The sequence below is a fragment of the Terrapene carolina genome, unplaced genomic scaffold (genome assembly GCF_002925995.2).
Source record: "Terrapene carolina triunguis isolate 2854851 unplaced genomic scaffold, T_m_triunguis-2.0 Scaffold234, whole genome shotgun sequence".
Classification (NCBI taxonomy): domain Eukaryota; kingdom Metazoa; phylum Chordata; order Testudines; family Emydidae; genus Terrapene; species Terrapene triunguis.
This window is the reverse complement of record NW_020664585.1, coordinates 5,575,466-5,597,731: the sequence shown is the minus strand read 5'-3', so window position 1 is coordinate 5,597,731 and position 22,266 is coordinate 5,575,466. Positions and strand designations below refer to the sequence as shown.

General features: G+C 50.5%; 1 protein-coding gene across 1 annotated transcript; it reads right to left on the bottom strand.

Moving 5' to 3' along the window:
- Positions 1-13,106: 13,106 nt before the first annotated feature.
- PHETA1 (PH domain containing endocytic trafficking adaptor 1) lies at positions 13,107-17,471 on the bottom strand. Its single transcript, XM_024196115.3, has 2 exons — positions 17,412-17,471; positions 13,107-13,978 (listed from the first exon to the last, which is right to left on the bottom strand). The coding sequence occupies exon 2, from the start codon at positions 13,965-13,967 to the stop codon at positions 13,107-13,109; it is 861 nt and encodes a 286-aa protein (XP_024051883.1). The 5' UTR covers positions 13,968-13,978; positions 17,412-17,471.
- Between the last annotated feature and the right edge of the window lie 4,795 nt (positions 17,472-22,266).

The window sequence follows — 22,266 nt, the reverse complement described above, 5'->3', positions numbered from 1 at the left end:
CCAAGACCTACCCATTCCCTCCCTCCACAGATGCAGCCAGTTAAAAATCTCCGCACCGAATGGTGACTGAAGTGTCGTGAGCGCACATCTGCCAGGCACGGAGGCGATGCATGGAATACTTTTCCACTGTATACATTTTTATCGGAATAGAAGGTATTTTTATACTTGGGTGGTAGTTAATGACCAATTTTAAAAGCAAATCCATTTGACTCCATGACGGCCCGGATCCCATCTGCCATCTTTTAGCAACCATAGCCCTGTCTGAACAAGTGAGAGCTTGTCTAACGGAACGATTTGTACGGTTTCAAACCCCAACATGCCATCGAAGGGCGAGGCATACACGTTGACTACTATTCTTAGTGTGCTAGTTGTTAGCTTTAGTGGAACGGGATTTGATTAAGCACTTAGTCTAGTCTTTTGAACACAGAAATCCTGTTGTACTAAAAGCTAGTGGGACATGTTGATCACTTTTTGTTAGGCTCATGTACTGTACTTTAAAAGTTTCTATGAGATTGATGAACTTTGTTAAAAATTTTAAAAGGAACAAGTTCTGTAAAGAGCCACTAAATACAGAAGTTGTATAATAACTTTGGTGTTTCGGTCTGTTTTGTTCTGAGTTGGTTCCTAAGTAATCCCTTTCCTCCCTCCATTCATCTCCCTGCTTCTGGACCTGCAAGGAGTTAGTTCTTGATGACACAACACGCCATGGATATATGATGTGGCATGTCTAGGGCCCAGCCTGCCTCCCATTGCCTTTGCATTCGGGGCAGTGGAGCCTGTCTATTTAAACTGTTCTACCCTCTGTAACTATCGCCTGCTTGCTTACATGTACTTGTGATTCTGAGGAGGAAGCAGCACTATCAGCCAGTGGCTGGAGCACTAGCCCAGAAGTCAAGAGACCAGAGGGGAAATCCTGGCTCCAGTGAAATCAGTGGCAAACCTCCCCCTGGCTTCACTGAACCAAGATTTTAACCTGGATTCTCATCTTGGCTCTGCCACTGACTGTGTGATCTTGGCCAAGTCACTTCCTCTTTCTGTGCCTCTGTTTCCCTGGACTAATGCTCTCCTCCTTTGGGAGGTGCATGGAGATGTGCAGGTGAAGGGTGCTCTAGACGTGCTCCCGCTAAGCGTTACTCGTGACTATTGCGGAGGGTGAATTTGCCAGCACACAGCTCGGCAGACCAGAAGAGCATTTCTGACCAAAGCAGATTAAATAAAAATGTCAGAGTTAAGATTTGCACTAGCCCCGAAGCCAGCTGTCACCAGAATATCCTCCTGGGGATGGAGAGCAAACAGGTTCCTCCTCTGCGCCTGCTCCCTCTGTTTAGCACCTCATCAGCCCACTGCCTGAAAGCTATGGGCGAGCCAGCAGTTTTCCCCATCCGGGACTGTTCTCTGCGCTGTGGGAGGGGCGGCTCTGACAGGGTACGTCTACACTGCAAATGAAGGTGTGAGCAGGGTGTCTGGACGGACCCGTGCTCGCTTTAATCTAGCTAGTGCAGCTAAGGCTAGTGATGAAGGCCTGGTGCCATGGGCTAACAAGCCACGTATGGACCCAGGCCGCCTGTACGTGGGCAGCTAGCCTGCGCTGACGCCCGTGTTGCCACATGTTCACTGCTGCTGGTGTGTGCACTAGCCAGATCAAAATTAGCGCGGGTATGCTACAGCCACCCCTGCCCTTCCGGGGACCGCGTTCCCAGAGTCAACTCAGCTGCATCCTGCGCAGTCCTCCCCCCGTGCTGCGCTAGGGATGGGCTGAACCAAACCCCTCGCTCCAAACAGCCCCGGACCCGGACCAGCGTTCAAAATCCAACTGTGGAGCTGAGTTTGAATTCTGCAACCAGCCCCTAGCTTACCATGGCACAAACCAAACCCCAGCAGCTAACCCGCCCCAAATCCAGAGCCCAGGGGCCGTCTCTACCAACGCCCCGGCTTTCTGCAAGCAGTTCACGCTGCGCTTCCACTGCGGGTAAGTCTCTGGGGTGTTAAACGTGCCCCTAACCAAGGCAGTCCGCCTTCAGCTTCGACTAACGCTTTGCATCTTAGCGGAGGATTAAGGAGCGTCGGTTTTCGTTGCGGGCTCTTTGTTTCTTTAAGGAGCCGGCTGACCTTACACAGATTCATATCGCTCGACTGTTTTGTAGCTTCCGACAGGAGACAGAGTGTTGCCTTTGATGAATTAATAAATCCATATGTTGTGGAGCTGTTTGAGCGCGTTCGGCTGCTAACGTGGTGGGGAGGATTTATTTTTAATGAATATCTGCAACTTCTCAAGAAAGCTCAGCCTGCTGCCATGGCAACCGCTTTTCTGTCTTTGTGGACAATTGAATGTTACCAAGTTAACCCTTCGGATGCCAGTGGGGAGGGAGGGTTCCCTACGCTCCGGCTGCGGTGTTAGACAGTAGATCTGAGCTGGTTCTGCTGTAGCACTTTGTTTAAAAAAAGAAATAAATCAGCAGCATTTATCTAGCAAAGCAAGATAAATATTGAAAGGCCTGTAAGGTAGGCAAGAGACCTAGGCTCTGTTACTGGCTTTGCTCCATGCGACCTGAGTGACATTGGGAAAGTCACGTCACCCCCGTGTGCCTCAGTTTCCCTAGGAGTAATAAATCATCTCACTGGGTTGTTGCAACAATTCGTGTTGGCAACGTGAGATCCTCAGACTGAAGCAGCGCTCGCCACAAAATATAGGCTGGTTCTTTCTTGCTGGACAAACGTGTAGCTACACAATCAAAACAGATTTGGGGGTAGCGGTGAACAGCATTACAGCATCACTCGGGGGAGGGGGTTGCGGGAAAAGCAACACTAAATCCACGTCTGAAATCAGGGCTAGGTTTGCTTGCAGTGCAAGCTGGATGGATTGACACAATTCTTCTTCCTCCCCTTCTCAGTGCCCATTCCGAGCTGGGGCCTGTCTCCCGTCTACCCCAGCGTGGTCATGGGTAAAGCAGTAGGGACGTTACCACTATGAGTGATACTGGGGCTGGGCATGGTACCAGGGTGTGGCCGAGTTATTGGAAAACTTTCTTGCACTTCGGGCTAAGCTGGCTCCAAGCAGCAAAGCCCAGCTCCAAACCTCTGAAGTGTGTGGATCCAGGCACGGTTTTGCTCTGGGCTTTTATAGCCATAAAGTTTCAGTGGTTTGGATCCAGGATTTTGGTTTGGCCCAGCTCTGATTCTGTTGAAGTCATTCCCCCTTCTCCTTGGCAAGGGACCGTCCTGCCGTGGCGTGTGAGTAGTCGCAGGCTCACGCCCAGCGCTGAGCCCAGCAGATCAATATTTGCAAGACTGTCTCCCTGCCCTTTTTATTTTAATGCAGCCATGCCGGGGCCAGCCTGTTCCCTGTTTTATGAGGCAGCTAATTACCAGTGATGCTCCTGCAGTGGATACCGGAGGCAAGGAGAGGCTGGTTGATGCAGAAAGGACTTTGAGACAAGGGCCAGGCCCCATGTTGTGAGCTGGACAATTCAATATTAGGGAAGAGACTTGTGAGCCTGAGCCCCAGACAGGCTGCAGGAAGCCGAATCTGCCATTACATAGGGGCCGGGAGTGGTGGGCTGTTGGCTCACCGGAGGATCAGAGCGAGAGAAAGGAAACCAGGGCGATGACGTTGCCTTTCCATGCAAAAGCACATGCTCAGAGTAGCAGCTGGGCTGAGAGCAGTGCTAGCTCCCGGCGCTGCCGGGGAACCAGTGTTTTCCTGTAGGAGAGGTCAAATGCAATGAGGTTGGAGTTAGCAGGGACACCCAGGGCTGAGCGAGGCCCACACTGCTTTGGGGCCAGCTGGGTGGTGCGCTGGGAGCCCCACGTATAACCCAACGCAGCATTCAAAATCCAAAGGGGATCTTTATACTTCAACGTCCATGCTTTGTTTTGCCCAGGGATGTTCCAGCTGCTAGCCAGCCAGCAGGGCAGGGTCAGGCAAAGCCAAATCCCAGCCATGCTCATGCTATGAGCTCCGGAGGCCCAAAGAAAGCGATGAAGTGAGGCGCAGAGGCTTTGGATTAGCAGGCGTAGCCGTTATCTTGTGTTGGGCTTTGGTCATTCGTTCCCCATTCTCCCCCTGCCCCATCATACCCGGAAACGAACACTGGCCGCCCAGGAGACCGCAGCGGTGAGGTAGCAGGAGACGCACAGCCCCGGAGGAAGAATGAGCAGCGTCTCTAGCGCAGCAGTGTGAGAGACAAAGCAATTCCTGCTGCAGCAGCACATTCAAGCTCCATGGAGCACGGCTGCAGCCTAGGTCAGCTTCTTGCCCGCCTCCCTGCAGGGAGTCAGCCCCACCTGCGTCTGCACCTCAGCATGGAGCTGCCTTTCTGCGCTGGCTCACAGCTCATTTCCCTGTATCGCTCGCCTCTGGGCCTTACCCTCCTGCTGTTCACGCTGGCATAGCTCCCACGTGCGCTGCCACCATCTCGGGCACAGCGCCAAGGCCACTGTAGCTGTAGTTCCCCCTTCGTGGGCCACCAACAGCACCTGGCTTCAGGCTGCCGGCTCCCACAATCATCCATAACCTTCATATGACCAGGGCTTTCAAGGCGATTGCAGGAGACTGCCCTGTCAGGTACAGGTCGCCCCCAGAGGCCCAGTCGCGGATTGGCTGCTGGATGCTTTACAACTACACAATGGACAATGCTCTGGAACGGGGCGGGCTGCCCCCTGGAAGGGCCGGAAAGCAGCCAGCCCCATTCTGAAGAGGAGCCCGGCAGGCAGGTGCTGGGAATCGCCTGTCCCAGCTGGATAACATCAAGTGATTGGAGCTAAGCTAGCTAGGAGATATAAACAACCTGAGCATGCCTGGGCCTAAGCGAGGGCTGGAGGCTGCTCTCCGGGGGCTGTGATGAGGACTGGGAGAGAGCAAGCAGGCCTTGTGGACACCCCAGGCTGGGAAATTACCTGCCCCGTAAACTGATGGAGGCCTCAGGGCCCCATGGGCTAGGTGGGGCACTTGATGATGTGAACATAAGAACATCCAGACTGGGTCAGCTCAAAGGTCCACCTAGCCCAGTATCCTGTCTTCTGACAGTGGCCAATACCAGGGACCCCAGAGGGAACGAACAGAACAGGTCATCATCAAGTGATACATCCCCTTTGCCTTGTTTCCTTTCTTTTGCATTGGAGACTAAACAGGGCCCAGAAGTAAAGGCTATGAAGTGACCAAAGCGTGGCCAGTTGCTTTCCCCAGACTGGCGATCGAATCCACCAGCCTCCATGATCTCTGCCCCAAAGATCCCTCTCCTGCTATTGGCTGTCCTGTGTGCCCCACTGAACCAAAGGCAATTGCAGCGTCAGGGCATAAGATGAAGGAAAAGCAGGTGGGGAAGCACATCGTAAAGCTTGGTGTATATTTTAAGGCTAGGAATGAAACTCAGTGGGAGTTGGGCACCTCACTCTCCTAGGTGATTTTAAAAATCCTGCACCCAAATCTTGTCTCTCTGGGAGTGACATGGCAGCCACAGGGCAGCTGTTTGCTTCTGCTAGCTGTAGACGTGTTGTTTTTATTTTGTTAGGTGCTAACAGCTACGTCAAAAGGGCTCAGAACAAACGGCAAATGGGACAAAACGCCCCTGGTGCTCACCAGATTAGTGCCGGGAGCCTATGCAGCTTTCAAAGCGGGCCTTGCCCCAATGGGCTAGTGATACGCATGGTGGAAATAGACAGAGGTTAGAAACACCAGAGGAAATGAACTGGCCATGATGCATAGTCCCCTTCTGATTGCAGGGCCGCGGCTCAGTGCTGGGAATTGTAGATAGAACAAGACACCCCAGATGCCAGGAAAATGGAGTTGCAAGAAATTTAGCCCAATGTCCTGGTTTAGGGCAAAGAGGTGATGACTAATTTTTTTTTAACACTACAATGCATTTCCACAAAAAAGAGTTTTGAGCGCTGTTCTGGGTCCTCATCCAAAACCAACAGTCTCTGGAAGTTGTTGACTTCAATGGAGCGTAGATTAGTCCTGTCTATAGGCAATAGCTTTGAAACTACTTCCCTATTTTGCACCCAGTAAAGTGGTGTTACATAAGAGGTCTGATTCTGAGCTAAGCTAGACAGGCATAAAATGAATCTGGCTGAAAAATGCAAGGGGAAAAAAATGCAATGAACATTTTTGGAAATGCTTTTCAAAAAATTGTTGCAATTGTGACTCTTTGAGATGCTCTGGCCCCCCAGGTTGGGAAGCTGCAGCCATTTTTCATGAAATATGTTGAAATTTTTTGGGGGAAAAAGTGGTTTTGAAAAATGTTGACACACTCCAGGTGTAAAACTGGAGTAACTCCAGGGGGTGCTGTAGGACCTCAGTGCTCCTGAAAATCCAGCCCCAGCTGTTGGGTCAGGAACCCCATGGCACATGCCATAGCTAAAGGTTAACCCAGTATATTATAGCTAGGGCCCTACCAAATTCACCGTCAATTTCACAGTCATAGGGTTTTAAAAATCGTAAATTTCATGATTTCAGCTATTTACATTTGAAATTTCACGGTGTTGTAATTGTAGGTGTCTTGACCCAAAAAAGAGTTGTGGGGGTCACAAGGTTATTGTAGGGGGTGGGGGGTTGCGGTCCTGCTGCTCTTCTGCACTGCTGCTGGCGGCGGCGCTGCCTTCAGAGCTGGGTGCCCAGCCAACAGCTGCTGCTCTCCAGCCACCCAGCTCTAAAGGCAGTGCAGAAGTAAGGGGGGCAATACTGTGACCCCCCCCCGCAACGCCCTTTTTGGTCAGGACTCCCAGTTTGAGAAACACTGGTCTCCCCCTGAAATCTGTGTAGTATAGGGTAAAAGCACACACAAGACCAGATTTAAAGGGGGAGACCAGTTTTCATGGTCTGTTTTTCATAGCTGTGAACTTGGTAGGACCCTAATTATAGCCCCGGCAAAATAATTCTCTGAGAAGAATAGAAAGACCCTGGAGTGACTCACAGGAGCCCTGTTATTGCAAGTGGCAACTTCTGATTGTGGCAAACAGCTGTTTTAAAGAGATGCTGGCAACTAGCTTTGAGTGTCAATCTTAAATGTTTTAGTAAAGGGTTCTTTCATGGTGGGGGCGTTGGGCAGGTTTGGATTCACGTTCCCCCACAGCATCAGGCGAGGGGCCCAGAAGCCAGTTTATGTCCAGTGCTCGAGTTGATTGAAATGTCCAGAAATAAAAAGTGCCCTTGATGGAGAAGAGTCACGCTGGTCCTGCTACCCTCATCACCATAGTTAAGCTACATCACTCACACCTGTATTTGCAGATAGCTACTGTAACACTTGTGTGCTAGACCCTGTGCCAAGGTCAGTTATGTTTTCTAACAGTGGGCCTGAGCCGGAGCGGCTGGTTTGGAGAGGCACTGAGCCCCTTCTGTTCCCATGGACTCCAATGGGACAGACAAGTGCTGACAGGTCTCAGCATCAGGTGCTAGATCAGTACTGCTCAAGTCAATGAGCGACTTGCCCGGCCCATCAGTGGGAGCAGCATCTTGTTTGACTATTGCACTTTGCAGGCATCAGTCATGCACCGGGTTTCTGGCTCTGGCTCTGCGAAGGGGTGGCTGTTGCTCAGACCTAGGGGCTCGGAAGGTGTCCAACTAGGGGTTCCATGCTACAGCGTGAGGGAGAATCAGTTTTCTCCACCGTGGAAGGGGCTTGGAAGCCGGCTTGTTGTGGGCATTTTTTTTTTAAATGACTTGACTTCTGAGACTGTAAAGTTATAGGGCATGTTCCCTGAGGGCTAGTGATTTGCACAATCCTGGATGAAGAAAGGGCCTCAGGGAAATATCTGATTTAGTCTTGGACGACTGAAGAAAAATAAACTCAGCAGCGTGTTTGCAGACATTCTGTCTTCCCTCAGATGACACTTCTGCTGGTGCCCAAGCTGGCAATTCTTGGAATGATTTTATATATGCAAGTACTACATGCAAAATCTCTATGAATAGTTCCACTTCCTACACTTTCACACACACAAAAATCTCCCGTTGGTTGGAGATTGTTTATGATCTTCTCAGCTCTATGTTGTCATTCATATCTTGCAAAAAAGTATGAATTTTGGTCTGACTTGCAATTTTCCATTATTTTAGTTTAAAAAAAATAAAATATTCATCCTTCATCATAGATGTGAGAGAGCTTCTACCGAGAGATGACAGGTAATTGATAGAGCAAGGGCTGGAAGCAATTTGAGATCAGTTTATCTTTGTGGATTTCCCAGTACTAAAATAGCAATTAGCAAATGGAAAACAAACCCTTGGTGCCTTGCAGTGCTCTAGCATTTGGATCTCACAGCATTTTCCAGGCTGTAAGGAGTGGATTTCAAACTGTAATCTTGGAGGATTCTTTAATTATTCCATTAGGTATAAACTCTCCCTCCCCCATCACATTCTACTTGAATTTGCTTCCCCCTAGGCACAGCATGATAAATGGACCTTTGACCTAGGTCAGATTAAGTCTGTGTGATAGTATTTAAGTAAGCAGAAAAGCTCCCACACTGTCAGCAGGTTTGATCCTGAGACTTTCACTATTAAAAGCATGTGCCTCCACCACTTGAGCTAAGGCAGTAATTCCATTACCCGGTAGCAGTAGTAAACTCTTGTCCTGTTCTGTGAGGGGGTACACAGTCCCACATCCTGCCAGAGTGGGTGATACATGGTACAGTGTGCTCAGGACTTGTTGTGTAAGATTGCTAGGGGTTAAACTTTAGTATAACTAAAGTCAATATCAAAACTCCTATTGACTCAGGTGGGACCAGGATTTGGAATTAAAACATGCAGGGTGTTTAGACTAACAAGGCAAAGCTTGAACTACATGTAGAAAACTCACCCAAGCAGCATTTCTAAAATAACTTTTCTTTGAGGAAGGAAGCAAATACGTTCTGAGAGAGGGAACATGCACACGTCCCTCTGAAAGAAAATTAATGCCAGCCAAACTTTTAATGACATTTCTTTGCAAAATGTTACACTTTGCAAGTTACAAAACAGCTCTCCCTTTGGAATAAAAACACACATTCTTTGACAGTCAGACACTAGCATAAATAAGGATACCAGTAAATTAAAATTAAGGTACAATAACATGAAACATAAAATGGAAAGGCCAGGCCTACATATAAATAAAATGCAACACAATCCAGCTGGAGAATGAGGAGGAGATAATCCACTAAACCATGGCTGGGTTGTCTTAGTGTTTATAAAATGTGTGTAAGATAAATAAGAGTTACACACACCCAAGCTTTGACACAGCACATGAATCATTCAACATCTCACTGATGGTATCATTCTCTGTCTGACATGTGTTCCTGTACAATACACAAGACCCCCCCCCCCCCCCCGTGTTTCAGGGACACTTCCCCTTAAAGACAACTGACAGCTTAACACGGTCAGAGGTTTTGAAGCCTGTAGCACTCAGTTGTTTCTGCCTAGCCAGGTATTTTCTCCATGTGCAGTGGAAAAAAAAAAAAAAAAAAAAACACCACAGAATTTTCATTGCCTGCCCTCGGTCGTTACGCCAAGGCAGTCAAGCGTCATACGAGTTCGATTCCATGCAGTATTTTCTAGTATGCAGAAGCCTTTGGCAACCGAGCTGGGCTGTAATGCTGGAACGATCATGTCTTCCTTAAACCCTTGCCCAGGGTAAAGGCAAGCTCACCTCTTACACTACAATATGTGCATCCGCAGGGCCAAATTCATCCTGGGGGGGGTAACTCCACTGACTTTCCTGGCGTTCCTGCAGGGATGAAGTTGCCCCCGTGAGTTTAAGGACTCCTAATGAGCAGAGGCTGTAAACACGATGCCAACCACTGTAGATTGCGAAATGATCAAAGTTAAACTCTTCTGCAGTTCTACCAGGTTGCTCTAGGTAACTGTGAAAGAATTTCACTCCTGCTGTATAAAGTTAATGGTGATTTGCTGTCCGGATGCAAATGTCAAGTCCTAAGAAACCACATTTATCTAGTGCAAGAGTCTGGCTCCTCTCTTCTATTTTTAATGTCCCTGGAAACTGAGAACATTAGGAAGAGGCAGATTTCCCACAAAGCAGTTTGTATGCTGGAGTAGTCGGAGTTGTCAGCACACAGACTGACACAACCAGGGTTGATTTTTCTGACCTATTCCAAGGTCAGCCTGGCTTCCCTCCCCGTGAATAAGGTATTTTCCATTGCACTCGCCTACCTAACTGCAGTCAAAGATGGTGAAGTCAAAAGCAGATCTCAGCCAGTGTTGCTTGCTGGAATTGTCAATGAATTCCTCATGAGGGTTGATTCTGTGCCCAGGAGAACTCGGTGTTAAGTACTGTAGGGGCATGTGCCATTGGTAAGACAAGCATACAAATGCTAGCATTCCTTCCCTGGGAGAACAGATTTAAAATGCACTCACACGACAGGCTGGAGAGGAAAACAATATTTTGTAAAGAAAGATCTTATAAACAACTTTTCAGTATTACAAATAAATAAATAAATAAATACACACACACACACACACAGAGACCCAGCAGTGAGTCTGCGGCATGTTATACAATACATACAAGGAACACAAAACAAGGTGCACAGAAATGACCTCAGAACTTATGCTCAGGGAGGTCATTTTCTATTTAGGCAGTCTTAGAAGTATGAAATATTCCCAAGAACTGGACATCACTCAATAAGCCAGGAGCTGCAATAATATATGCATCTCTTCAATGGAGATGGTGTCCCACAATGTAACTGACAGGAGAGAGTAAACATTAAAAATGTACAAACTCAAAATATTTCAGCAATAAAAGAAACATTAAAAAAAGGAAACATCAGAAGCCTTCAGTTCCTCACTGTGCTAAAATGCACCGGATTTTTCAGTTCTTTGCAAGCTAAATTTATATCCATGAGCAAGTGCCTTTCTGGGTACTGAATCACTGAGCATTTCCTCTATAAATTACAGAAGCTAGTTTGAAATTAGCTTGGAAAAGGTGAAGATTTACATTGAAATTCGTGTTGCGCTTCCCTCGGCATAGACCTGCAGTGTTCATTGCTACAACCCCTTCAGACAACCAGACACTTATTAATACTCATTCTATTACCGTAGTGCCTAGGAATCCGAGTCCTGGACTAGGACCCCCCTGGTAGTAAGGAAGTCTGCTTTACACGGTCAGCTATGTAAAAAACAGAGCAAGCCACACTCTGCCCAAGCAGTGTGGTTGTGCTCCAAACCAAAGCCTGGTGCTGCAGCCATTTACGCCTGAAAAAAACCTCACTTCCCGGAAGTCTTCCCATGTCACTCTCGGGGTAGGATGTTCAGCAATCACTAAGGATCTGATTTGGTCACGGATTCCATGACTTCAAGGGAATCTCTGGGACATCGTTGGGTTCAGCTCGCCACAGCGGCGGGGCTGGAGTAGCAGTCAGCCCCCACTGCAGGAGCAGCAGCAGCTTCAGGTCAGGGGCCACCGGAGCAGTGGCCGGGCCACAGACCGGGGCTGGGTGAGCCCCCAGAGCACGGCCAATGCTGGGTGAGCCGCTGGTGCTGCAGGAGCAGCGGTCGAAGCCGGGTCAGCCCCCAGGACCAGAGCAGCTAGGTGAAGACCTTTTTCTTAAGGGAAAAACAAACTCCTGTTCTAGCAAAGCACCTTCTCTCCTGGCTGTGTTGCTTGATATCGTTTCAAAAAGGAAAATGATCCTTCTTTAAGGAACAAATGCTTTTATCCTGCTCAGCTGATTTTCACCTGGAAAACCAAGGAACGGTGGCATTGTTTGACCTTCTTTCTGCCCAGACCAAAAATATTAAATCCTGAACAAAACAGACCTAGAACAAATTCACACTAAGGCTTGTGCTTCTCTTTGACCTAGACAAGTGGTTTTCAACCTTTTTTTCATTTGAGGACCCCTAAAAAGTGTGGCCTGGAGATGCAGACGCTTTTGGAAATCTTAGGGGGTCCGCAGCACGGACCACAGGTTGAAAACCACTGTTCTATGGTAATGACACCTTTCCCGGACCCCTTAGACAGAGTCTGTGGGCTCCCCGGGGTCTGCAGACCACAGGCTGAAAACCACTGGCCAAGAATGAACTAGGCACAAACCAGGAACTCAGAATTACCCATCTATAATCCATCCTGGATCAGTGCCAAAAATAGCATTGATAGGCCAAAGGAATTAATGCAGGCCCATATTTTGAAAGGTCCTCTACCACAAACCCAGGAGGGCTGGAAAGAATTATTTAGGCCAATGTTAAATGGGGTCCCAGCTTTCCGATGGCATCATGAAAGTGGCAACAGGTCACAAGGTATCAGACTGATAAAAATCACAGTATTTTGGTCACTTTCTTGCTTCTCCCACTGCCATACTGATGTGATTTCAGCAGCTGCTGTCTCCAAAACTGAGAGGCCGAGAAATCCCACCTGGAAGCAGCGATTCTAGCTGCCCGGGTGCTCTAGCACATTCTTTTCGGACTCCAGCAATCCACGGGATGTCAGACACTAGAATAATTTCAGTCAGACCATTACATAGGGTGACCAGATGGCCCGTTTTTAAAGGGACAGTCCCGTTTTTGGGGACTTTTTCTTATATAGGCGCCTATTACCTCCCACCCTCTGTCCTGTTTTTTCCCCAGTTGCTATCTGATAACCCTACCATTACAGAGACGGTCTGCAAGCAATGACACATGCTTTCAGAACCCCAAGCGTGTCCCTCCTGAGCTGTGGTGCTGGACCAGCAAGCATCTGAGCCCCGTGTTAGTGCAGGAAATGACTTTCCCTGATCAACACTGGCCTGAGGGGTTTGGACACAAAGCCGCTTTGGCTCAGAAGAGCTGATCGTCTCCAAGGTGCCGTGAAGTCCATTGCCAGCAATGGGCGGGTCAGGCTTGGATGCAGCAGGTCAGGTACCTAAATCCAGGGGCAGAGTTCAAAACCAACTGTCTCCATTTCCACATTAAAGACGCTGCTGGCAATGGAAAGACAAGACTCAGCGACCCACGGGATCACTGCTGGAGCCGGGCATGTGACACCCCGCAGGCAAAGTTCCCAGCATCATGCCGGAGTTCCCCATCCCACTGACAGATCGGCAGCATGTGACCGTGTCTCAGGCGGCACTCGCAGCCAGGCCGACTTCAGGCTTAGTGTTTCCCAATGAGCCCCCCCGGCCTCATCTCGTTGCACTCATCCCCGCCCACACCAAAGCCTCCATCACAGTTTGTGGCTCTCCTGGCTCTCCAACCACTCTCTCCTCAGCTCAGTGATCTCTCTGCCGTACCAGTCGTGGAGCTTAGAGAAACACACCGTGCCTGGGCACACCGGGCTGTCCGCCACCAGGGCCCCGGGGCCACAGGTATTGCCGGACGATGCACGTCTGCGAGGCGGCAGAGGAGGCGGCTTCACGCTTCCCTCGTGGCTGCCGCCCGCAGACGTCCTCACGCTTCCCGAGTCAGCAAGGCCCCCGGGGACATCCCCAGCTGGCAGGATATCCGGGCACTGAACGTTATTCCACACCGCACAGCCATTCTCTTTCAGGGGAGCGCAAGGCGGCACCATGGGTCTCTCCCGGGGAGGTGGCACCTCCAGAGCTGGAGACATGGTGTCCAAGCAGAGAGCCGACTTGGTTTTCCGGTAAATCGGTGACCTCCTTTGGATGCTTCGGCTGCCAGCCAGGCCCGACTGCATCTCCTCCAGCTGCTTCTCCAGCTCCTTCACCACCAGCCGCAAGTAGTCGAAGCTGGCACGCGATAGGGACTTGACCCAGGACTCCATGGCAGCCTGGCTCTCGGCCGCCAGGACGTAGGTTCGCGACTTGGCGCAGTCAAACTTGATGGCGAAGGTGAAGTCCTCGGCGGCCTCGCAGAGCTCCACAGTGCAGCCCTCCAAGATGATCACGCCCACCGGCTCCCGGCTCTCCCGCTCCTCGAAGTAGAAGAGCATGTTGCCCTTCAGCACGAACCAGCGGCGGTGGTAGGCCGTGTTCCGCTCGCCTTTCTTGAAGAGGAAGCCGGCGTTGTCGGCGGGGGAGTCGCAGGTGGCGTAGAATGCCAGGCTACGTTCGTTCAGCTTCATGGCGCCAAGGCCTAGAGGGGGAAAGAGATTCGTATGGGATCGGGGCTGAGGATCTGCCGGGTTCTCTGAGCTACGAGCAAAGACCAGGGAGCCCAGGCAGTCCCATCCCAGCAGCTAGAGGGAGGTACTGACTGGAAACGGACAGCAGATAGCAAACCCCTAACAGAGGGGCACCGGGGCAATCTGCTTGAATTGGCTGCTTGGGGAGCCCAGGGAGAGAATGCCTCTGGGAAGAGATGGAGTCATGGAGGCCTTAACTTACCAGAAAGGAAAGCGATTTTCTATGCTTGAGGGAGAGACCCTGCTCACTGCAACGGGCTTCTCCTTTCTTTGTCAACTCCCCCGGCTTGCCATCCAGGTCACCTGGCCCTATTTCTACTCCTGGCTGTTTGTCTTTCCAGGGAGAGCCCATTGGATCAGTTTCACTTTGTTTACTGTCAGTTTCCTTTCTGGTTCTTGGGCCCTTTGGAGGAGCAAAGAGGGGGAGGGGAACCACTGTTTAAAACATACACCTCTACCTCGATATAACGCTGTCCTCGGGAGCCAAAAAAATCTTACCGGGTTATAGGTGAAACCGCATTATATCGAACTTGCTTTGATCCACCGGAGTGTGCAGCCCCGCCCCCCCGGAGCACTGCTTTCCTGCGTTATATCCGAATTCGTGTTATATCGGGTCGCGTTATATTGGGGTAGAGGTGTACTTCCAATTTAAAAGAGAGTCCTATTGATCTCTGCTTTTTGTTCAAAGCAGACTTTTACAAAACCAACAATTTTCTGGGTGCATCTGATGCCCTTTTCCCTCTCCCCTCTTTGGGATCATGCCCAATCTAATGCTATTTATCAGGCATGGCTGAAGAGCCAGTCCTAGATTACACTTCCCCCACCCCCCCCCATAAATGCACTTGAACAATGCAGTGTGGAGCTGGCCCGGCACTGCTAATTGGGTTCCTAGCACCAGTCTATTGCTGCCCTGATTAGCAGGGACCAGGAGTACTCAGGATGCTGCAAACACTGCCGGCATCGGTTACACCCCGTCAGCCAGAGTCAGTTGCTTCAAGTCCTATCGTTGCTAATCAGAGCAGCCTAGATGCTGCTGTTTTGCAAGCTGGGTGAAGTTAGTCCCTAGCAGCTTATCTAGCCACCCAGCTGCCCGCGCACATTCGCAGCTGCCGCAGACGTTGGCCTTGCTAGCGCTGCCTGTTTAGCTGTCCTGGCTTCTCCTCTGTGGGGGAAGAACTGGGAGTCAGCCGACCCAGGTTCCTTTCCCACATCTACCACTAACGGAATGTGTGACTCGTGCTGTTCTGTACCAGTGTCCCCATCTGCCTGGGTCACCTACCCTGCTTGGAGAGCTATAGCATTGCAAGGACCAGCCATGAGTCAGGAAGCGTCATTCTGAGCATGGGGGTGGTTCCATTGATTTCAGGGGGAACATGCCCATGCTTTAATGGTTAGTGTAAAAACTTAAGCGCTACACTGCAGCCAGCGCAATGCACAGATGAAGGGTTGCCAGAGCTGCCAAGATGCCAGTGGCCCCCGATGGATGGCTAAACCAGAACTCCAAACAGCCCCCCACCATCCCCACAATGGAGTGGGCGGCAAAGACCTGCCACTCGCCTCTGGGACAGCCCTTTCCTAGTGGTTTCCTTTCTGTTTACAGTAACTTGGTTCTGATCGAGGAAGTAAATGGTCTTACAGCCTTTGTTACTAACAACAGCTGTTGCTGGCGACCGAGCCATCAATGAGAGAGGTTTTCACTCTGTCAGGCTGCTGTCATTGTCCTCCGCAGCAGGCGTGTCACTTGCTGTGAGGAAAGGGCAGCATTTGTCCCCCAGATCTTGGTTTGCCCCCTGACTTCTAATAGGTCCATATGCTCCACGCTCTCTTCCACTTCCCTCCACACCCAGCCTTTGCAGGGAAAAATAAAATCATGTCTAATGTTGCGTATGCGGACATAAGACTTCTCCCCTTCCCCCCACAATTTTTCTGAAATGCAGCCTCTGTTCAGCGCCACAGCAGCCACAGCCTATGGGGTCTATAAATATAACACCGCTGCTAGGTTTTGCTTCCTTAACACTACTGACAGCACCTCCCGTGCAAGGCACTGAAAGCCTTTCAGTAACCATTTTACAGCTGGGGAAACCAGCACACAAAGATGAAGGCCCAAGTTTTCCAAAGCGGCCCAGGAATTTTGGGTGCCCAGGTGGGAGCAGCTGGAGGTTGGCTTCTCCGAGGGCTTGAGCAACTGCGGCTACGGTTACAAAGCAACGGGCGCTACTGGTGCTCAGCAGACCGAAGAAGCAGATTGTAGCGTGTCAAATGTGGCACCCAAACTTGACACCCAAAGGCTTAGTGATTAGCCCCAAGGAAACACAGTGAGGCGGTTTCAGAACTGGGACTAGGCCTTTGCTCTGACCACTAGACAACACTCCTCCCTGAAAGACCATTGCTGTCTAACTCTAGTCCTAATCTAGTAACTTTTTTAAACATACGACCACAACAAAACCCTTGGACATGGACAAGTAATTTCACTATTAAGTCATGTAACAAGGTTAAAGATGAATTGAGCTTTTCCCTTTACCAGAAGGTTATTTTTATAATCACACTGGAGCCTCATCCCACGTAGAAGCCATGTAGGAAATAACAGGGAATGTTGCAAGCTTCACAACCTCAGCCATTTCATTCATGAAGTGACTTTTTTTTTTTGGTTTAACTTATTTAAAAAGTGACTTTTATTCTGCAGCTAGCAGGCGGCCGGCCCACCTAGCCTGGCTGAAGGGATGAAAATGAAATTCCAGTCTTTAACACAGCAGCAGACCATTCGCTCATTCTGGGGTTTTTAGCTGTATGAAGTTTTTTTTTTTAAGTGAGGCTGAGAAAGACAGGTTGAGAGCAGCACCCACTGCACCTTGCAGGGTGTCTTTCAGCAGGCGTGTTTCCTGCATGTCAGCCAGGGTCCCTGCTTTCTGTGGACTCATGGGGGAATTGGGCTGTTCCCCCCCAGAGCCTGCTAGGCAGGGGGCGAGTTAGCTAGCACCAGCCCCCCCGGAAAGTGGGTGAGCTCTCTAGGGGGTGCTGGAGTCAGACACTGGAGTGGGGAAGGGGCTGCGCTCCAGGCCAGCCAGGGGGGCCGTGTCTCCTGCTGGGCCCCCGCATGGTCAGCGCAGGAAGGCAGCCAGCTGGGATGCTGGGCAGGAGAACAACCCTGGTGGCACCCAGCGCTGGAGACCCTGGGGCTCAAGCCCACCCCGCGGAGCCCAGCCCAGCAGGGCTGCGCCAGGCAGCTTCTCGGAGCGGGCCCATCCCCGTGGCCTCCAGCCCCGCTCTAGCTCGGCCCCAGGGGCGGGGACGGGCCGGAGACCGGCTCTGCCCGCGCCCCAGCCCCGGCTCCCAGCTCGGGCCCCCCGGCGGCGGCCAAGGCTCCATCTCGCCCCCCGGTCTTACTTCTGCGCGCCGCTCCTTTGTTCCCTCCGCGCCGCTCCTGCCTTCCCCGGCTGGGGCTGGCTCCTCCTCTGCGGGCTGTGGCTCCCGGCCACCGGCCGCTCTTAAAGAGCCAGCCCGGCCCTCCCACCCGCCTCCCGAGCCAGCCCGGGGGGTGCAGAGCGCGGACGGGTGTGTCTACACGGCCTCGGAAACCTGGACTCACCCCGCTGGGAGCCCAACCCCATACCGGTCACACGCAAATGTGCCTGATCCCGGTCTGCAAGAACCGGGCACCCTGAGTCCTGCGGAGACTGGGGGCCAAGCCCCGTCGTTGTGCAGTGTGGACGCAGCTCAAGCCCCAGAGCCCAGTCAGACGGTCTGTGCAGCGGGGGAAGGACCCCTTAGCGAGGCGGGGAGACCAGGGGCCAGCCCTAAGCCCAGGTTGACCATGCAGTAGGGACATACCCTAAGGCAGGGGTTCTCAGCCAGGGGTATGTGGGTACGCTGAGGTCTTCCAGGGGGCACTCAAAGCCTCTAAATCAGTGGGTCTCAACCTGCCAGTGGCGAACCCCATGGGGGTTGCAGGATGGGTTTAGGGGGATTGCAAGTGCAGGGCCGGCGTTAGGGGTGGCAAACTGGGCAATTGCCTGGAGGCTCATTAAGCTAAGTTCGGTGGCTGGGGTTTAGACAAGGCTCACAAGTGAAACACAGGCTCCAGGATCCCACTGAAAGGTAAGTACAAGATAGTCCAGTCCATTTATTGTATGATGCTATGGTAGAAATGAGAACGCCAGCAGTTTTTCAGTAAGAGAGCGCTGTGCCACTTGTATTTTGATGTCTGGTTTTGTAAGCAAGTCGTTTTTAAGTGAGGTGTAACTTGGGGGTAGGCAAGACAAATCAGCCTCCTGAACGGGGGACAGTCGTCTGGAAAGGTTGAGAGCCACTGGGCTAAGGGATTAGAGACTATCCGGACGGCCATGTGGTACAGGTCAGAACATTAACGCTTCTGGGAGAAATTGCTATTGCAGGGTATTATTCTTAGTCATATTACTGGAGTGCCAGCCACGGACCCTGATGTGCCGGGCACTGTACAAACACGGAACAGAGTCCCTGCCCCAAAGAGCTTCCAATCCAAGTATAATACAAGAGACGACAGATGCCTATGGACTGGCCAGGACGAGGAAACGGCAAGACAATATTCAATGAGTGCCGCTCTTGGGCCTTAACTTCAAGGTGCTGGGCCCAAAGATAACTAGGGCTCTGGATAAAGCCGAGGGGTGACAGCTCCACTCCTGGGGCTCCCTGAAAAGCTTCACAACAAGGCTAATTGCTCTATTTGAGGTGCCCTCCTTTGGCCTGCCTTCTCTGACGCAGACACCGAGCAATGTGTGTATCAAAACATGCCTGTCAAAACAAGCCGTTCCACTGCACAGACTTCTCCCCCTGGGAAAAGGATGAAAGGACAAAGAACGTACGACAGGTGCTAGGCCCAGATACTACGGTCAGCCTGGGGTACGGGCCTGTATAGAATAGACTATTGGTCAGCATGGTAGCCAGTGGTATCAGCGTACTAGCAGCTGCACTTACAGGCTCAGCTGTGATTGGTGCCCCATTGTCTTAGCTCTATGTAAGAGACAGTCCCCACCCCAAAAAGTTAGCAGTCTAGAAAGACGAGATTTATTATCCCTATTTTACACAGTGACTTGCCCAAGGTCACGCAGGGAGTCCATGACAAAACTGGGACTAGAACCCAGATCTCCCCATGTCCCTGTGCAGTTTCACAAATACATCACCGGTCACTGACAGGCCTGAGTCCAGGAGATGAATTTGGGAATTATTATTGTTAAATGTTTATATTGCAGCAGCTAGCGCAGAGGCTTCAAATCCGATCATGGGAGGTGCTGTATAAACACACATCAAGACCTGGCCCTTGCCCCAAACAGTCTCCAGTTTAACAAGAGTTGGTCCGTTGAAGCCAGTGGGAATAGTTGGTGGTTTGAAGCTAAGCACGTGTTTCAGTGTTTGCAGGCTCAGGGCCTGGCTCTACCCGTGCACTCCGCAGATTGTGTGTATCTCCTGGTCCATGCTTTCAAGCGGACACAGCCAGTGCCCACCCTTTGAACGTACTGGTGCCATCAGTATTTAATTGTGGCTTGCTTCCTTATATGGGGCATTGATTGAGTGATGTTATACATTGCACAATAGCCTGACAAATCTAGTGACTGCATTATCCTTCTTAGGATAGCATCACTTACAGTATGTAGACATTATTGCTTCTTTCGCAAGACCAGAATCCTTTTGTGGGCCCAACACCAGAACATAATTTGCAATCAAACAATTAATAACATGAAAATTAAGCCTTCCTCCTCGCCCACATAAAAAGGAAATGCACAAACCACTATGATGATGTACGCTATAATACACATGACTGAAGTCAAGAGGTGGCCACTGAGCCAAGGGTGAATTTGGTCCAGCATAGTATTACAGTTATGCAAGTGTATAGGAATCAAAGGTCCCCTGTAGACAAGTGCATGTAACCTTGTGTGTAGGTTTTTCTTTGTAGGACAGTGTTTGCTCAGGAGAGTTGGTTGACCCAGTTTTCTGTCAAAAACTGCAATTTTGTCAAAATCTACATCTTTGGCAGGAACGTGTCGCTTTGGCTGAAAATTTTGGTGGGAGAAAAGTCGAACCGAATCGTGAAAGAAGGTCAGAATGGCCATACTAGGTCAGACCACTGGTCCCTCAAGTCTAGTATCCTCTTTGCTGCCAGTAGTCAGTGCCAGATGCTTCAGGGGGAATGAACAGAACAGGGCAATTATCGAGTGATCCATCCCCTGTCATCCAGTCCCAGCTTCTGGACTTTCTGAGTTTGTTTCAATAATGGCAAAACATTTTGATAAGGTAAAAATGTTTCATCTTGATTAATTTTGGTTTGACTTTCATATTAAAATATGTGTTTTAATATTAAATATATTCATGTTTTGATGGTCTTGAATGGGAGTTTTTTGGAATTTTCATTCTGTGGGAAATTTGGGCTTTTTATGCTAATTCATTTTGGCTTGTCGTTCTAATTGGGAATGAAAACAGAGATCACATTTTCCAGTTCTGCACAGAGAGACCTTGGCTAGTAGAGAGCCATTGGAGGATGCTTTAAAAATCCCTTTCATGGGAGTTCAATTGCTCACCAGATTAGCCCTGCAATGCAAACTGATTCTACCCACCTTGTAGACCTGCAAACAGGCACCTTCGATGCATTGACTGCTAAGGGCCGAGTGTAAAGTTGCTAAAGCGTGTGTGCAGGCTCAGGCACGTGTATTGCATGCCAAGTATAAGCCACTCCAAAAATTATTGTTGCTGCTTATTTCTTACGCGCTAATGCCAGGCTGGGCACGGAACGAGCTGCAATGATCAAGGCAGTCCCTGCTCCGCAGAATTTACAGAATAGACGAGAGCCATGGAGAGGGAAAAATGAGGTGCTGCGAGCCCCCGAGGAAAGAGTTACCGGGGGGGGGGGGGGGGGGAAGCAGTTGAAGTCAACCACAGGGTTCAACAGGAGGTGGATCGGGCCCCCGTCCAGCTGACTGCATGAGCACATGAGGTGGGTAGCCTCCATCTCACTTGGCAAAGGGCTGCTTGTGGCCAGAGAATGCAGCCCCCTACTCCACATGCTGTCAGAAGGGGAGTAGTGCAGTGTTTGGCCTAATCCCTAAGGGCCTGATCCTGCAAAGAGCTGAGGGGAACAAGGGGGCTCTGCCCAGTGGCCCACAGGATGCTGCATTGGGCCCAGAGGCCTGAGCTAAACACACAGTTGAACTAAAGGTGTAAACGTATTGGCACTGTTTGAAACCAGTTTAAGCATCTCTGCTCAGGGCTGTGTGCTAAATCAGGTCTGGGCCAACACGTGTGTATGTAGATGAGGCCTTAGCCGGAATCCAGTGGTGCTTAATTGCCTTGGTTAGCGTTGTGAGCCACACCCACAGCAGTGCCAGGCACTATAAACCTTCCTTCCCCAGGACAGGGTGGCATGAGCCATCTAAACATGCGCAGTTCATTAGTGTAGGCAGCTGTGTGGGTTGGAAACTGAACTGTGCCGTTGTCACTGAGGCCAGGGCAGTCTCAATGGAACAGGGAAAAACCTGACACCAAGGTAGGTAAACAATCCGGCAGATCCCTCTGTGAAGTAATTAAAGGCAGCTGCTGTCCTGCTGGCTAGTTAGTTAAGAGGGTTTCCTCTTTAATCCGGATTTACCTTTTATTCTTATTCTGATGGCTTCCCATCACCCTCATCCAGCTGGAGCAGTGTAGGGAAGGAAATTTCACTCAGCACCTGTTTGTTACAGCACCCCATTTGTCCTGCTTACTCGGCCCCCTGGAAGGTTGTGACAATCCCTGAGTTACATCTGGCCTGAATGGGGCTCCTCTGATCTGATTCACACCTCAGGCATGACTCCAGTGAAACCAGTAGTTAACCTAGGGTAAAACTGGCGTGACGGAGAACAGAACCAGGGGCATCTCTAACGCCGCACATACAACTTCTGTGGGTGCCCGCGCGCATCGGGGCCTTTCTGTGTTTGCTGAGCTAACCCCCCACTTACCCCGTCTGCATCCATTTCTTACAGGAAACACAAGGCTGCTCAAGAAGCTAAGGGAAAACCTCACCAGTACAGCAATCTCTGAGTGAGACGCATTCATTCTTTGGGACCAAACTGTCCACCCGCACGCTCTTTCCAAACCAGGACTCTTATTAGTATTGCAAGTTGTTCAGACCCCAAATTTTGACTTGTGGGCTCCCTATTCCAGTGGACAGTCAACACTGCACAGATGAGTGAGAACCCCACCTGGTGAAACAGGCTCTAGTCCACGGGGGGAATCTAGG

Bases quoted from the DNA above. Each gene is read 5' to 3' on its own strand.
- PHETA1 (XM_024196115.3), bottom strand. From the start codon at position 13,967: ATGAAGCTGAACGAACGTAGCCTGGCATTCTACGCCACCTGCGACTCC.